At 42.5% G+C, this 17,962-nt stretch overlaps 1 protein-coding gene across 3 annotated transcripts in view; it reads left to right on the forward strand.

The window, feature by feature from the left end:
* The window catches only part of TTC28 (tetratricopeptide repeat domain 28), a 1,605,451-nt gene that overhangs the window by 1,342,172 nt on the left and 245,317 nt on the right, over positions 1-17,962 (forward strand). For all 3 annotated transcript variants that reach the window (XM_069214676.1, XM_069214678.1, XM_069214677.1), the window contains one exon: positions 1,763-1,928. In XM_069214676.1, coding sequence (XP_069070777.1) covers positions 1,763-1,928 — 166 coding nt within the window. The remainder of the gene's footprint in view (positions 1-1,762; positions 1,929-17,962) is intronic.

Genomic DNA, 17,962 nt, shown 5'->3' on the forward strand with positions numbered 1-17,962 from the left:
CTTCAATCTTTGTGAATTGGAGCACTGTATGGTGAAATTGGTCGGATCTAACAGGAATACGTTAAATACTTTACTAATGAAAATTCTTGTTTACCTAAAAACTCCTAAAATTAGTTTGTCTGAAAGTTTAATCCACAGTCTTTTGGAATCAGAGAGGACAGATGTTATTGTGTGCCGGTGCAAAAAACAAAACAAGACCACACTCTGACGAGGAGTACAGGGGTGGCTCCTCCGTAATAGCGGAGGAGCGTTGCCCCCCTGCTCAGAGTCAGTCAGAGAAAAATATAATGATAATACTTTTTTATTATCACTTTATTTTTGGCTGACTGAGCCAATTGAATGCAGGGTTGGGCTGGCCACAGCAGGGAGGAGGAGTGGTGGGAACTTGAGTGTGCATGTTGGTTTGGCAAGCCATTTTAGCACAGCCAAACCAACATGCACACTTACATTTCTCCAACCCAGCTGTGTTGCACAGCTGGGTGGACAAAAAGGTACAGTCTAAATGTGCCTGTGCGAGTATCAGACCAGCCTGCTCAGACCAATCCCGGCTCTGCTCTCATGCTTGGTATTGCATGAGAACATCATCTGGATTGGGTGGGGAGCCTGTGCTTGTGGACCATGCCGGGATGAAAGGAGTACCGAGGCTGCCGGTAGAGGCAGGAAAGTGTTTTTTTCACTTTTAGCCCCTATTCCCTTCCCCCGACCTCTTTAGATTGGTTCCAGCCACCACCACAGAAGTGCATTTTTAGACTGGTTTTACAGAATTACACAAGATAAGTACACATTGCCTCTGTGAACACATCCACACCTCTGAAACATGCCCTGCACTGCATACCTGCACACAGAGATATCCATTGGAAGTTCATTAGGCTGCAGTTAGACAGAAGGTGCAAGAACAAAGGTGTTCTGTGGACAGGCATATGCTCATTGAACATTCCATCCTTGTTAATCATAAAGGCTGACATCTTCAAAAAGAGATAACCTGTGTGAAGTAGAATGGATTGCTAGATCGTTGCTGGTCAAAACATCACAACAGCTTAGAATCCTCTGGTTTTGGAGCATTGGAAGAATGTATTGTGTGTGTGTGTGTGTGTTTGTGTGTGTATATATATATATATATATATATATATATATATATATATATATATATATTAAAAAAATCAAGAGCGTGAGAAGCACTATCACCAGACATAATAATATTTGATTTGTAGAGGGGTTCATTCTTATGTTAGTGGCCACCCTGGATCTTCACTGCAGACAGACCCATCCATAGCAAAGAGATAACGAATGGCAAAAAATGAAGAAGGAAATGAGGTGTGTGTATCATAAGACCAAAACTGAGCTTGTACTGTAATAACCAAAGGGATTTGGATAGGGTAGATATAAAACAGAAGTGGATTATTCTCAGAAGCCTGGGGCACACAGTAGTTGAGAGAATCAGAGAGGGTACCCGTGAATAAAACAGAATTACAGTCTAAAGATAAGAAGGAAAAGAAGTAACGAAGTACAGTACCAGAAGCTTCAAAGGAAGTAATTGAATTGAAAAGAGTGTTGTGAGCTGAAGTGTCAAATGCAGAAAGACAATGTATTCCTTATGTTGACTTTTGAACACATCCATATGTCTGAATGGACGCCTGGATGGTGTGAATACTAAATGTTACGTTCTAGTGAGACGGCGACATTAGTAGATACAGTTTTTGCAGTATTGAAAAAAAGTGTACAATTATCTGTCCCAAAATGAATTATTGATGTTTCCCTGCAGGAATTCTGAAGTTTCATGAACATTTTTTGGGGGATACCATGGTAGAAAATACTGGTGACTTCCATGAAACAAGTAGTATGAACTTTCAAGCATCGGGTAATACCACGCTGGAGCAGTACATCGCCAATGTACGGGAAGCGCTTGGTGTCGACTCCTACTACACCAGGTAAGGTGGAGCGGGCCACCTAAACTACTGATATATTTTATGTTTTAGCAGTTTATCACATGGTAACTGATCAAAGTGTGTGCGTGCTCAATCTTTAGGAATGGAAGCAAGTAGGGGAAATAAACACTCACATAAAGACCAACCCAAAATGTGAATACATCTTCGGCTGGTCTGCTTTCCGGTTACTGTCTACTGGTGTACTAACCATTAAACGTATTTAAAATTAGTTTTATTTCATTTGTTTGGACTTTAAGAATGTTTGTTAAGGGCAGAGTGACAAATTCCTCCATTGCAGCCTTACCTGCTTATGCAATGCACTCTCCCTTTCGTGCTATAAAACACTGCTCACTGACACCCGCCCTCAAAACAAAGACAATACAATGTAAAAACATGCAGCAGACACTTGAAAGACTACAAGGCACGTGCAGGGGCAGCTGGGTTATGAGGTGATTACCGCCAATAGCACTTCCTCACAAGACAATATGAGAAGGTGTAAAACTGAGCAATGCAGCAGATGGGGTGGGGACATGCAGATCGGCTGGAAGAACCTGTAATTGATCGTGTGATTGATAAAATTGGTGATCATCAAAACTTGACGACATGAGACCGATGCAAAGAAAGAAAGGATAACTATGTGCGGTTGTGACACGTCTTACATTAGGTTTCATTGTTTGTGTATTGTTGTTGTTAGTTACGCTTTTCACAGGCACTGAAAGGTTGCTAGGAGTGGCTTTGGGCACAAAGGGTCTGATTAGGACCTTGGTGGAGGGGATTACTCAGTCCCAAATGTGACAGATATACCGCCCGCCATATTACAAGTTCCATTATATCCTATGGAACTTGTAACTCGGGGATGGGATATTCGTCACATTTGGGACAGAGTAATCCCCTCTGCCAAGGTCGTAATCACGCACAAAGTGTTTTTGACCTGAAGCCTCATATTTGGCACAAATTGCCTTATCTTGAGCTGCACTCCTTCAGCTTGTGGCTTGGGAATTTGCAGCTTTTTAAGTCACATTTGGATGGGAAGTGCGTTTTTGTTTTCCTTACTTTTTTGGGTAAACTGATAATCTTACTTTAACATTAGAAGCAGAGACACTTACAAGCTCCAGATAAATTAATTAGACTTTATGCAGTAGGCAGGTGTTTATAGAGACTTGCTAAAGATAATGATGTGTGTTGGTAAGGAAGAAAGAATTAAAAATGACATTAAGCTCCACGCTCAGAGACCTTTCACCACAGCGGCAGATGAACTCTCTGGTTTGCTATTGATAAACCATCACTCAAATCCAACGTCATGTTGCAGGCAGATGTAGTAGCTGCCTATATTCTGTCATTGAGTTTTCAGTTCCTTTGCCGCAGTGTGGAATGTGCATATTTTACTTTTGGGGTGGGAGCACAACCCAAAAGTAAAATATCTTTCCTGCCATTACCTGATAACCTGCCCATTGCGTCCAATTTGGCTTTCAATGAAACATTTTTATCATCTTTACGCAGATGACACTCAGCTATACCTGAAACTCTTCTTTCAAGAGTACAGAGGCACTTTTACAAAATCACTAGAGGTGGACGTTTCTACACCCTCTCAAAATACAAAACGTCTTCTGTTCTCCCTTCACTTTCACTGTACATCACTGTGCTAGTCAGGGTTGATGCAATCATTATACTTGACTGCAAGCCATGACTTGTTGAAAACAGAAAATCTCTGGGCTTTACCCTGAACAAAAACCTGAACATACATGCCCTCAGTAACACTCTAGGTACTGAGACCCACCATCAAATCAGACTTCTCCAGGAAAACAAGCACCTTATGCCCACAGAAAACTTTAAAAGAGTTATTCCATCACAGATGTCCTTAAGGCTCAAGGCAATTCCATACTGGCCAGCATACCCAAAATCCACCTGGCCCCACTGACATCAGTCTTCAGTGTTGCAGCCTAACTAATAACTGTACCAGGTGATCATTTCAAGTTACCCTGATCCTAACCATCTTATAATGGCTTCCCATTGAGGCAAGAGACTTAGCTAAGCTGGTCTGCATTGTTTATACAATCTTACATTAGGAGATCTACCAAAGCTAGTCAAACAGGTGACTCCAGCATGAAAACCTCCCTTTTAAAAAAAAACATAAAGGTGTTAAATCACTATTGTCGGGTAGTGCCTCCACGGACCTGGCTATTAGAATAAACCACTCCCATGGTATCTTCATTAAAGGTCTCATCGATCTATATTTTGATCATCCTTTCCAAATGGATAGAAGAACTCCTGGCTTGCAATTAGGAACCTATGACAGAGCAGTCAATGAAAACTCTCCACTGGTAATGAGACTGATTTCAGACCTCTACCCTTATGTCCACGAAACGGAGACCAAATGTAGACACACTATGTTTGCTAAGACAATATAGATGAATGTGACCGAATATGGCTAGTATTTAAAGATATATGTTACACCGGTGGATATCAGCTTCCTCACATTTAAACTTTCACCACTGTATATCCCACATATTCCTGGCCTATTGTGTAATCTCTTTATGCTTTGTACTGATTACCCTGTACTATTTATTCTTTATCTTATGAAAAGTCACACACTTATGAAAAGCACCATGCTACCCTATCCGATCTGGTTCACACTGAAGAAAACTTCAAATAAAAAGCGTTGGATATACAGTACTATTGAGAAGCAAACTGTTAAATGAGCAACATTTACAAAAGTTAATTTAATGTTAAAATCTTGAAATAGCTGATTTCTCATGTACTGGGAGTTTTTATATTGAGTAATTAGCCCATCATGTTGTGGGAACCTCCACGTGGAGTTATTGCATCATTATTATTTAATAATTGATTTATTAAGGTGTTCTTTGTAGATCTTAAATCATATTTAATGGTAGCCCTCGTCATAAAGTGTATGAGCATAATAATAAATACAAAGGTGGATAGCAGGGTAGAAGAAATACTTGGAGGTATGATGGTAGGATGGTTGGAGAACGATAAGGGGACAATATAATAGACTGTGTCATTACATAATGTTTTATTGTGTGTATAAGGTTTCTGTATAGTGGAAACTAGCTGAAAGGCAGTGTAGTGCTTTATCAGGTCAAAGGAAAAGGCACAGTCAACACATGATTGGAGAGGTAGATGTGTTCTGAGTTCAAAATTGGATGATTTCTTAACTTTTAAACTCTGTTTTTGAAGGCATGTCTTCAAATTTTCCTAAACTGGAGCAGTCGTGGGTGGTCATGATGGATGTGGGGATGTTGTTCCAGACCCTGGGTGCATTAGTGGAAAATGCTTGTTACCTTGATTTTTTAATGCTTTATTGTTTCCAGTTTGATGGTGTCCTGGCTGGGGGTGTGCCAGCAGAGCCATCAGAGAAGGTGAGTTTATCAGCCAAGTGGGCGAGTGCCTTTGTAAATTATACTGCTGGTTTTGAAGATGGTGAGGGCTGACAAGGGGAGCCAGTAGAGTCTCATTATGGTGGGGCTGATGAGCTCATATTTCTTTTTGAATTCGATGAGGCTGGATGTGGCACATACGATGCTCTCAAGGGTATGAAGCAGCGTGGCACATGGGACACCATGGATCAGGACTTTTCCACCATCCAAATGCTAGTGTATGCAAGCTTGAACAATAGAGCTTCAGTCCACTTTCTGGAAGGAGCAGTTTACCTTTCTTTAGCAGAGAGGACTTTTACCAGGCCATCTTGGTTTTCTTGGCAATGTGTCCGTTGAGGGTGAAGTTAGTGTCTAGATGTGAATCTGAGTAATTTGGCTTTAGGTGAACGTTGGACTTGAATCTGTCCATGTTGATGATTTTGAGCCAGGATTGAACTAGTTATTGGCACAATAAACAACAATTTGCGGTAAAATTAAGGTAATGGAAAGGGAAGGAATAGCAGAATGCGGTTAGAGCAGGGACCGTGGCTAGAGTCCAGATATCAGCTTTACATATTCACCACATTCATGTCTCAGCCTATCCTGAGAACTTCTGCATGCAGTGGTTGTCCCATCCGATCCCTAGTGCTTCTTTATGAAACAAATCAAACGTCATACTACAAGGACTTCAGCAAGGTACATTTGGGCCATCGTATTCAGAGAGGTTTAATATGAAGTAATGTCTCCATCACTTCATGAGAGATCTTATGTGTTGTTCCAACGCTATCATACCACGCATCAGCTGTCATAGCAGATATTGCAGCAGTTCACAAATCACATTCTGGGGTGTGCAACCTGAATATCATATCCAGAATATTGGGGCATGCAAATATCGAGGAAAAATGATCGAAACCAAAATATCGAAAGGTAAGTGTCTATACCTAACTTTACTTATATATACGTTGGTTATACAGTATAAAGGTCTACTTTCTAATTGCAGTTAGTAAGTCTGGCCATTCACGCCATCCGGAAAAGCGAGCTGCGTAATATTTGTGCTAACATTGCTGTACATATAATTGCTGCTGAGGTCTCCCCTAGCAGCATCCTGTGTTGCTGATTACCACACTATTGAGCAATGGATAAAACTTTCATTACCCTCCTTGCTTCCCTACCGCTGGGTGAGCTCGCCCTATCTCCTCTCTTCAGTTCTGCGTTGGCACGCACGTCCAGCAGAGAGAGGGACGGACATCACTGTCTGCTATTATTAATACTCCCGCGTTCTGTGCGGCTATTAACAGCATGCTTCCCGGTGATTAATCCTTGGCTAGATCTGCTTTCATTTCTGTTTGTAAATTACCGTGGGTGAATGGTTGCTGGGGAAATATAATAGCCCACATTTGTATGATGTGTGGCGGAATATCGTTTGTACTGCTGACAAATTCGCATACCACTGTTTTATAGTTAAATAAATAACCTCTCACAGGGAGCCGCGCTAGATTCAAAGAAGTGGTAGTCTGTGCGCTGTCCTTGAAGTCTGATCTGCAATAGCTCTTGGAACTGAAAATGAGTCCAGCTATCGTATCATCAGGGCTAAAAATATATCATATACCATTTGAAAACTTACACGAACCCCACTGTGTGTCACGTTGTATTGTTGCATTTCATTGAACAGTCAGGCGTCCCTACATAGTCGGCTTAAGTATTATGTCTGCCATTTTGTTGTATGATTTGGTATAAGAGGGTGTTAAGAATATGTGTTTTTAACTGAGGTTGTTCGTATCACGGAGGGCTTGTCTTAATACTAGATACACGGCTGTAGGTCTCTGCATGTATTACACCGAGCCCAGCTCCAACAGTTTGTGTCCAGGGGGCTACGACTGGAGCAAATGGTAGGGTCTTGAGCGATGTGGCATGTTATATGACTAAAGGGGCAATCTACATTCATTTGGTATGCGGGACACATAATAAAATGTAAACAGGAGAATGTAATGCACTCAAAGAAATGCTGGGTTTCTTGTGAAATGTGAACTTAAAGGCAGCTGCAGCTCGCTGTGCGGCAAAGGTGCTGGCAGCGCGCAGCGGTGGGGGTACAAAAACATTTAATTTTATGAAAATAAAAATAAAAACGTACCTGCTCTGCTGCTGCGCCGGTCCTCTTTCCTGGTCACTGCAGGCAGGCACAGGCTCCCAGCCTGCCCTGCAGCCAATCCTAACGCTGCATGAAAGCAGCATTAGGATTGGCCGGATCGCCCAGCCAGAGACCTCCCAGGCCAACTGGGAGCCTGTGCCTGCTCTCTCCAGGCCGGCAACACAGTGCCTGGTTGGAGAGAGCACATTGCACTCCCCCTTGTCCCCGCCATGCCCCATGACCCTTCCCCTTCAACATCAAAATGATAATAAACACAGGTCATTCGTTTGGTTTTATAGAAGATGTGACAGATTGACTAATGGGATATGAACTGGATGGCCCATCGAAGACAGACACATCTGAGGGACTGACAATGAGGTATGGTGACCACTCAGGAAAGTGAGGATAGTCGAACAGTGAATTTGAGAGGCTGAGCAAAAGGGATGCAGGGTAAGCAGTGTGCAAGGACCAATAATCAGTCAGTGAGGTGGCCTAAGTACTAAAAAAGTTGAGCTAAGCAGTGCTGGAAGATTTCTGTGCGGAGACATAAAGAACAATGAATGGGCAGAGCAGCATGTGTGTGTGGGTGTTTAAATATATATATATATATATATATATATATATATATATATATATATATATATATATATATATATATATATATACACACACACACACACACACACACACACACATACACTTGTATCCAAAGGTTACAAGGATGTTATATTTAGGCTCACATTTTAAATGTACCAAACCATAGAAATTCACCTGTTAGAGTTATCTCAAGTAACTATAACTCATATCTCAAGGTAACTATATCTCGTGCCCGTGCCATTGTGAGTTTTTTCTTCAATAATTTTACAGCAAATATTACAATAATATTATCAATGATGTTATCAAAGATGTCATGAGTGCAACCTTTAGCCATGCACATCGGGAGTTGGCTGCAGGTCCGCATGGCTCCCCTCCCTCGGCTGATTTCGGACCTGGGGACCCCATTCCCTGGGGACCGGCCTTCTAAATGATTTTGGGGGAGGGGGTCACACAATCCCCCTCTCCTGGCTGATTTTGTTTCCAGGGACCCCATCCCCGGGGCCTGCAATTAATTGATATATTATTTTTTGGGGTGAGGGGGGCTGTGTGCCCCACCTCCTCCAGGCTGATCTCGGCGTATGGACCCCCATCCCCCGGGCCCAGCCTTCTAAAACTTTTATTGGGGGGAGAGGGGTCACAGAGCCCCCCTCCCCAGGCCAATTTCAGCCCCAAAGACCCCATCCACTGGTGCCTGGCATTAATATATTTATTTTTGTGGGGGATGGGGGCCTCGTGGCCCCCCTCCCTGTGCTGATCTCAGCCCCAGGGACCCCAACGCCAGGGCCCAGATGAAACATTTTATTTTTTGGGGAGGAGAGGGGCCGCACAGCCCTCCCCCCTCAGGCCAATCTGGGCCTCGAGGACTCCATTCCCTTGGGGGCCGTCCATGTCACCTTGTTCAAAATGGTTGGGTAACACGAGGAGGAGGCTGAAATCCACTGCGTTCCCAGCCGACTCCCCTCCTGCAGGAGCCAGCATTGCTTTCACAGAGAGGGAGCTGCTAGACATACAGCTTCCTCTCTATGACAACAATAGTTTCCTCTGTTTCCCTGCCTGCATGTGTTTAGGCAGGGAAACAGAGGAAACCTCAGCTTCCAGCAAGTTAGAGCTGTTTGACAGCTCTCACAGCTCTCACTTGCTAACACCTGAGTGTTTGCTCTGACTGTCTTTCCAGACAGATTCTGAAGTGAGTATTGGATTTTTTGAGAAAATGTCATTAAGATTCATCAAACAGCGCCAAAGTTATTAGCATAACAAAAACTAGGTCCTAACTATAACTACCCAGTGGCAACTGCCACTAGGTAATATATATATATAAATATATATATATATATATATATATAGTAGACTTCTATATTGTGTATGTTTAATCAATCATACTTTATAGACTCTCTATAAAATAGTACTTGCTGCATTTGTCTACATACTCTGAAGCATGCGCAGGCACACTTTTCCAGATCATTCTAAAAGAAATATATGTGTTATCCTCATGTAGATGAGGAACACCTGGGATCTGTAGAAATTACTGACCTAGAAAGTGTTAATTAAGGAACAAGGGGAAGGGGAACGTTACATCAAGGTTAAAGCTGAGCACAATTTAACCCCTTCGGATTAGCTGGGAATAGCTTTGAGGATTAATTGAAAATACAAATTAGATTTTTTATTTGAAAAACAACCACATTCAATAATTAGTGAAAAGCTCTAGTGGTGTTTGTTAGGATTGTGCCCCCAGACCCATTAGCATTCTGTGTGTTGTATTAGCATTTCTGTGCAGTAGCTATCTCAGCCTCCTTGTGACCTACTATTTACACATGAAAGAAGCTGTTGGATCTGCTATCTAACACTTCTTCAATACAGTGGATTTATGCTAATATTCTTGTCAACTTGAAATGTTGTTCTTAAAGGGTATCATAGGCCACACACCAGTGGTTGCTTTGTAAAATTTTCCATCTGTTTTGGGTACCCCCACTATGAAGGTTAGCTGCTTAGTGTTAGGCACTACCTTTAAATATAAGGGTGACATTTCTAAATACTTTAGGGGCCAGTTCCTACTAGCACTGGTAGCAAAATATTCTCCAAGTTCTCTGAATATCGTTTTTAGGGTCAAGCGTGTAAGCGCTCTGGCCCCTGTTGTAATCTCTCTGTGGGCTTTTAACCATGCCAATATCACTCCCATCACTTTTGTTGGTTCGTGGCCTTGCCTTTTAAAATTCTTTTGATTTCATTTGTGAAAGGCATGCATACGTCATGCCTTTTCCAGTGTTTATCCCTCCTTCAGCACACTGGCCAACTACTGAAAACATACGAGGCTCCATGTCTTCCCTATGGTTTCTGGACTACTTTTTATTTTTATTTTGTACACAGAGCGATCTTGCTGGTCAATATTTAAGTGCTTTTCCTGACTACTAGTTTAATTCTATTGTTTATCCTAGCGCTTCTTGGTGAAATCAAGATTTTACACAGCATGATTGCGCTTGTTTTTCTAATTTTTTTATTTTTATTGCAAGCATGAGCTAGCTATGGTTAGGTGAAGTGATATCCGTTTATTTTCTTTTTGTGGCATACGCTGGCCATATGGACCAAAAGGTTAGCCGTTGTGCCAGAGTCTTTGCCAGTGCTTATTTTTATCTAGGGGCACACCTTCTGTGAAGTAGATTGGCTTGGTTCCTTTAGTTTCGCTTTGCTCTGCACAGACATGGCACCTTGCACAGACAGGCTAAGGTGGACAATTTCCTTGTGGTTTACGGTTTCTGGTGCTTCAGGGTTTCCATTGGCTATAGGTGGGGGCGCAGGTAATTTAATCACATAAAGTGCAGTCAGTGCCCCCATATAGTGTCGAAAGAGCATAGTGTGTAGCTCTCTGTAAATTAATTTCCTGCTTACTGAAGGCGCTTAATCCTTGTTTTATATAGAACCAGCCACAGAAGTGAAGTATTTATACAGTATGGACCATTAATACCATGGCGGACGCTACCAGAAAATACTAACAAGCAATGTACAGAAAATCAAAAAGCAAAAACAGTTGGCATAGAAAATGCTATCACTTAAGGGTATTAGTTAAACATTGACAATGAACAATACAACTTATGTACACTCTTGTGCAGTGCTGCACGCACATCAGGACTGGGCCTGTGCCACCTGCCGTCGTGTTAGTGGGTCACTTCAGGCATGATAGGGCAGTGCTGACATTGTAGTGGAGCCCATCGAGACCAGTGAAGCAGGGACGAGCATAAGAGGAGGACCGAGCTATGCAAAGTACCACAAAGATAGCTAGGCTCATGGCGGCCATCGGATCACTTATGTGAAACTGTTTTACTTTTCAGTTTCAATTTATGTGGCAATAAAAGCCCAGTTAGGAGTTTACCACGATAATAGCTCTAACTCGAGCAAATGCGAGACCCATTGCATTGCAAATGCTTGCTATCGAGATGTTACCAAAACAGAAGTATTGTTGTACAAATAGAATCTCTGTGCCTGGCTCAAAGATGGACACTCCTCTGCATTTTGCCTGCATCTATTGTCTGCTTCCGGTAGACCCAGGGTGGGCATACTTACACATTGTACTGATGTCCCAGGGCCACAAGCTATGGTACTTCCATGCACTATCCTCACTGGTTTTGTCATACTTCTGCACAGGTCTTTTTTAGGTATAGCAGCTGTGAAGGCTGTGATAAAGAGACCACCAGCTCACTGTGCAACTAAAGATACCACCAAACAGGAACAAGTAACAAGTCGAACCACCACCTGAAAAGCAGGAGAAAGTGAGACACATGCAATCTAAGCATATGAAAGAAAGGCTAGAGGGAACTACCAGATTATTACCGTGAAGGCTTATGTGTGTAAGTAGGAAAGAAACCAACCAGGAATAAATTGTGGTGACGCATGTGCAGCAACCAATATTATTTATGTTTAATAAGGAAAGTTCTCAGGTACCAGGAAGTCACAAATCAACAGTGAAGTTCCCAGGTTGTAACAAGATATGACAAAGCTCTCAAAAGTGAATTATGCCAGGGTGATCAAGACAAATGAAGAAGGCTATGTCAATAAAAAGAGATCCTTCAGCAGGCAGAGATGTAATCCATGGAGAAAACCTTCTGCACTCTGTTATAATACATCAAACTATAGAAACAACAATTCTTTGTAAGTTCCGGAATAGTCGGAGAATACAGGCAAGTAAGGGCAGACGAATAGACAGAAGTAAGTCACTTCTAGGTGAATAATGTCTTTATGCACATTGACTCCTTATAGGCACTGTGGGAGAGTCAGGAGGGAAGCGCCAAGCCCAAATATCTGGTGATATCCATTGAAATTTTGTTGCATATAATGTTTCTGCGTTCATATTTCGTCATGTGATTCAATTTCTCATTTAATGGGCATCAAACAGGCAATTACACCATATTTTAGAGTAATAAGCATACATATGTTAAGATGACAGTCTTGAACAAATATCCAAGAGGGTCGAATCTATCACAGATGTTTAGGATATCCATGAACTATGCTAATAGGTTCATTTTTGATTAATTGTATGTAGATTAATACTGTGTGGATGTCCTGAAAACCTGGCAGGAATCAAGCCGAATGGACTTATGATGGACACCCTTTACAAAGTATGTGTAAGGGAATGTGCCTGATTTTGCAAAAAAAGTATTTTGATGTATTATTTCTTTTGCAACTTATTTGAGATTTTGTTTATAGCAACATACCTCATCTTAGCCACACAAGCGTTTCCCAAATGTTGATAAAACAAAGATTGCCACACACTGATAATTCATCTCTTTAGGTCTGGGTATTGACAGTTCAACTGTAAAATACACCTATTGCTAACAACATGAATAGGGTGGGCTTTGATCAGCCACTTTCAACCTTTGATGTCTTTGACCAGGGTTTTTCAGCAGTTGACTGGAAACTTTCTCAATCACGTCATGATCAGCCCAGTGAATTATTCATCTTTCATCTCCGACCTCTCACCCTATGCTGTTGGATGTTTGGATATATTCTTTCACCTGTGTTTTGGAGTTTGCATAGAACTTTACAACTATAGCCCTCTCTGTCCGCTTCTGATAACTCCCTGTCTAGTCTCTTGCGCCAATAGCCTACTGCCCTATTGTGTCATTCACTAAAATCAGACCTATTGGCCTTGTCAGCGCTCATTTGTATTTTCAAAGTAGTTACATCAAGAAGACAGAGCAACTCATCCCTTACCGTAGATGAGCTTTCCTATTACTGTAATGGATATTAACAATTTCCTAAATTAGGGCGTACAGTTATGGGATGGCGACCAAGCTTCATTTTATGCAAAGTGAACATAAATTGCCTGTTGCCATCGCCTCTCCTTTGTGTTTATCTCACTAAGCAGAAAGCAAAAGCAGTGTTGGCAAGGCTGCACATTCACTTGACACTCGAAAACAATCAATATTTTCTTCAACAAATAATCCTGCCAGATTTCATTTGCAGGGTCTGCAGCAGTCCAAGGAGGTGACACTCTTGAATAATTATATTAAGAACTTGGCTCTCGAGGCCAAAGTGCGTGGCTCGCTAATAGCGCCAGTGACTGTTTGGCAGAGGATTTGGCACTAGGATTTGTAGCCCACAAATAACTATTATAAATTGTATATGCAGGTATTTCGAAGGAGACGCTGTTAAGCAGTGGTGCAAAGAAGCGTGATGGGCACACCCTTCCACAGTGTGGAGAGAGACCCCTAGATTTCGTTTTCTCGGAGATGCTCCGGGGGTCCCCTGAAGCAAGGGGGTTCCACTGCGGTCGAGGGGCCTGTGTTACGGCCCTGCCTCGAAAAAGATCACGTCACATTCTTTGTGATAACATCTCGGCTGTTTTCCTTTAAAAGAGTGAATGCTTTGCATTGCGGTATGATCCCAGAAGGAATTACGCTTTAGTTTTTTTTCACTTACTGAGCTGTCTCTGAGTATTTTTCTCAAAGTAAGACAGTGCCACGCTCTGATTCATTTGAAGTGCGGGACTGAATTCTACAACTTTAGGAAGTGCCGCGAGGACAGATGGCCTAGTCGCCCCCTTACTGTCTACAAGAAATAAGACCCTTAATTGTGCAACATTATCCAACTTTGCACCTATAAATATAGTTTGCCAAGTTCCCGATTCCCCCTTTACAAAGTATCATAATGATTCAGTTAAAGTTTGCATTCACCCAGGCAAATAATTGTTTACCTACCACTTGGACAACATCTGTCTAATTTGATTACCAGAGCCCAGGCTAGAAAACTGGTCATGTTTTAAACTCAAAACGATTTGGACCAATATATATTTTGATACAAATTAAATATTTTACATATTGATCGAGCCATAGAGCCCAGCTCTGATGTTCACCAAGGCCATAGATCTGTTTAACCAGTCTCTCAAAGGCGAGACATTGTGAACTAAATGATAGCCTACTCTGTATCAGTGTTTGACCCCTCCTGACCTGCGTAATTCAATGCAGATGTGCAGATTAACAAAGAGTCGCCCTCTTTGATACCAGTGCACTTAGAATAAAGGTCTAACACATGTGTTAACAATCACTAAAGTGGGTGCAGATGTTCCAGCCCTGGGCATTATCACCCAAAGCCTGGGAATCTCTGACTATTTTAACATTTGCTTATCCTTTCAGAAGGCACTTGAGGACGCATCCAAAAAGCATCATGTATAATTTTGTGTTTAATGCAGCTCCGTTTGTCTGACTGGCTGTAATCTGGAGCTACTGTACACGTAGCATCTATCATACACATAAAGTGTTGTTTTACACAAATGTTCACAAACATATTTCTTCCTAAAATACGTTTTTTATAATTTTTCTAAAGTATAACAGAGCAAAAGTTGTTTAATTTCATGGAATAATTAAGTGCAAAGATGAGAAGTCATACAAACTTCCCCACTTCTTGTCTTTAGGACTACAATTTATAGCCGTGAATACTTCTTTGTCACAAGACCACACATAAAAATCTAACATGGAAGAGAGCTGGATGTATTGAGGAGAACGACCACAATAAGGTTCTAAGTTGGAGTGTGTGGGGAGCTCTGCTCCGCTGGCGGAGTTAACAGAGTTTTCCAAAAAACTCTGCTAGCCCGCCAGCAGAGCGGAGCTCACTCGATGTGTGCTGCAGCCCATAACTGGTCTACAGCTAGCACCTAAGCAGACTAGAGGGTGGCAGGCACGCTGAGACTCATCGCTGTCGGACGATGAGGAGAGGAGGACCCTCGGGAAGATCCAGGTAAGTCCTCGTCCCTTTAGTTGTTGTTGCTTGTGCACACTGCTGTACACACAAGGACTGAAACTGCAGCTTTCACTTCCTAAGGCCCTGGCCTGAATTCAGGCCCAGGCCGTAGGCAGTTTCAGGCCTCTTGTGCACCGTCCTGCCCCGTGTGCAGTGCACAATGGGAAGGCCGGTGCACAACAGGCTTGGCAGCTTTTGCTGTCTACGGCCCTGACCTGAATTCAGGCCCAGGCCGTAGGCAGCAAAAGAAAGCTGCAGTTTCAGGCCTCTTGTGCACCGGCCTGCCCCATGTGCACTGCACAGGCACAGCCCAGTGCACAAGAATCCTGAAACAGCAGCTTTCACTGCCTACGGCCCGCCTGAATGTGCCCATCTTTGAAACGATAAGCAGGGTCGGGTCTGACTGACCAGGCCTGACCCTGCTTAGCGCTTCCGAGATGGTCCCATTCAGGAGTGCTCCAAGGGACACGGAACTTTGTCTTTTTTGTAATTCCACAGAGTTTTCTTCAACCCTGCAGAGTTCGGCAAAGCTGAACTCCTTTCAATCCGCCCAAGCCTAGTTCTAAGTAAGTTGCCTACATCTTTAAATTAGCCAAAATTAAGAAAAAAGATGTCTAAAATGCATGTAAACCGTTTTGTAATGTGGTTTTGCATCCCAAAGAAAGTCAGAGGAGGAAGCAAGCAGGGCTCCTTGCCTACTACAAACTTTCTAAACCTCCAGGGAGGCTAACATCGCAACTGCCTTTTAACTTTTTTTGTTCATCTTTGAAGCATGTCCTCTTAAAATTGTGTATTTTCTTGGTTTGTGTGTTTACCAGTTGCGGCTCACTGAGGGGGCAGGGCGGCGTGCAGGTGGGTTATGGGGGGGGAACACGCCACTCATTTATCTCACCCTGCTACTATGATCTCCCTAACCCTTTCCACAGACTCTTCCCTCCTCCATCCCCCCTTTACTCATCCCAAGCCTAAATCCTACTACCATAAACTCCCAATTAACACTTATGGATTCTTCCCTCCTCCACCCCTCCATTACTCCAGTTAATCTAACTAACAAACTCTCATATCCGCAGCTCAAATTAACTCATATTAATTCTAAAACTGTACTCATATTTCCCTATACTAATCCACCACTAATTCTTTTTGGGTTCCGGAGTAGCGTGCTACTCGCCGAAAAGCACTTTCATGCCTCGTCAGGGGTAGTAAGCTCTATATGAATACTATTACAATACAATACAATACATAACATTAAAACATTTTTTTTTAAAAACACTTAAAACACTTACCTCCAATCCCACAACACGACTGTCCTCTGCTCTTCCGTCGCCTCCTGCACAGGCTCCCAGCCTGACCTGCAGCCTATTCTGACGCTGCTCAGAGCAGCGTCAGGATTGGCTGGGAGTGCCCAGGTGGACATGGAGCATGTGGAGGCTCTCTCCAGCTCAGTAACTGTGACAGCTGGCCAAACATGCATGCGCAGTAAGGGGGAGTGCTGAGTACTCCCCCTCATTGCTCATCACCCCGTGGCCCTGCCCCTTTTCCCCAAAAACTATAATAAACAAAGTTTATTATAGTTTTTGGGGAGAAGTTTTGCTGCTGGCGGGGAGGGCGGGGATGGCGACACTCCTCTGCCCTTATGGAGGAGCCGCCCCCGGTGTTTACTTGTACCTTGGTAAACCCCGAGTCATGTCACAGCTTATTTTCTAGATATGTTGGACAGACACTTTACAAAGTCTCATTTAGAACTCAAAAAATATATACATCCTTTATAACTAATGTGTTACATTAACCTTAATCTGATGAACGTTCACACCTGGACAAAAGGACAGAAATCATGAAGTCTGTAAATTGTTTGCTGATGCAGAAATAGCAGTATACAACACTATAAAGCCATACTAATACAGAATGTGCACCATATAAAACCCCCTAAAACCTCACATATTGGACTTTCAGACAGCAAAAGCACGTAGTGCGGTTAAGGCCTAGTTAATATTACAACTCCCACTCGCATAGGTGATGGTTTTCTGAGATTCTTTGTGAAAGGATGAAGGAAGCAAAGCTTAAAGGGGACATCCTGGGTAGGAAAAGAACAGTTCTCTTTGCCTAGTCCTGCATTGCTAACAATCACTGGTAATAGGCACTCTAGAATGTTTGCTTATTTGATGGTTCAGGAGGCGTATTAACATCTATTTTATTTACCCTTCACTCTATGGTCCCTTTAAGGATATCAGCGTGCAAACCTCTGACCTTATGGTCCTGAGCTGGATAAATAATTCCTATACTCTATAATGCATTCTGTACCTCTAAACTACTGTGGTTTGCAGTTCAGCATATTGAAAGGTTGGGTTGGTATGTCCTGCAATTGATCTGGGCACATGTATTAATGTTGTCTTGATTCCTTGCCCTGTATTGCCTCTGGGCATGTGTGTAGGTTTGCCTTAGTTTCCCATTGTGCTATACCAAGGTACATATGTAAGTTTTACCTGGGCAACCACTGATTTCTAACTGGTGCCATGTAAAGCTCTTCCTGGTTCCCCATGGGTTGCAGACTTGTTCATGAATAAGGGTTGCCTTCATTTATCCTGCCTTAGAGGTACCCATAGCATTATAATTCAGTACGCTTTTCAGTGTTGATCTTGCACGATGAAATTAATCATCTCACACTGAACAGAAAGAGACACATTGCAACAGCATTAATGTCCTACAAAAGACAC

This window comes from Pleurodeles waltl, chromosome 11 (genome assembly GCF_031143425.1).
Source record: "Pleurodeles waltl isolate 20211129_DDA chromosome 11, aPleWal1.hap1.20221129, whole genome shotgun sequence".
Lineage (NCBI taxonomy): Eukaryota > Metazoa > Chordata > Amphibia > Caudata > Salamandridae > Pleurodeles > Pleurodeles waltl.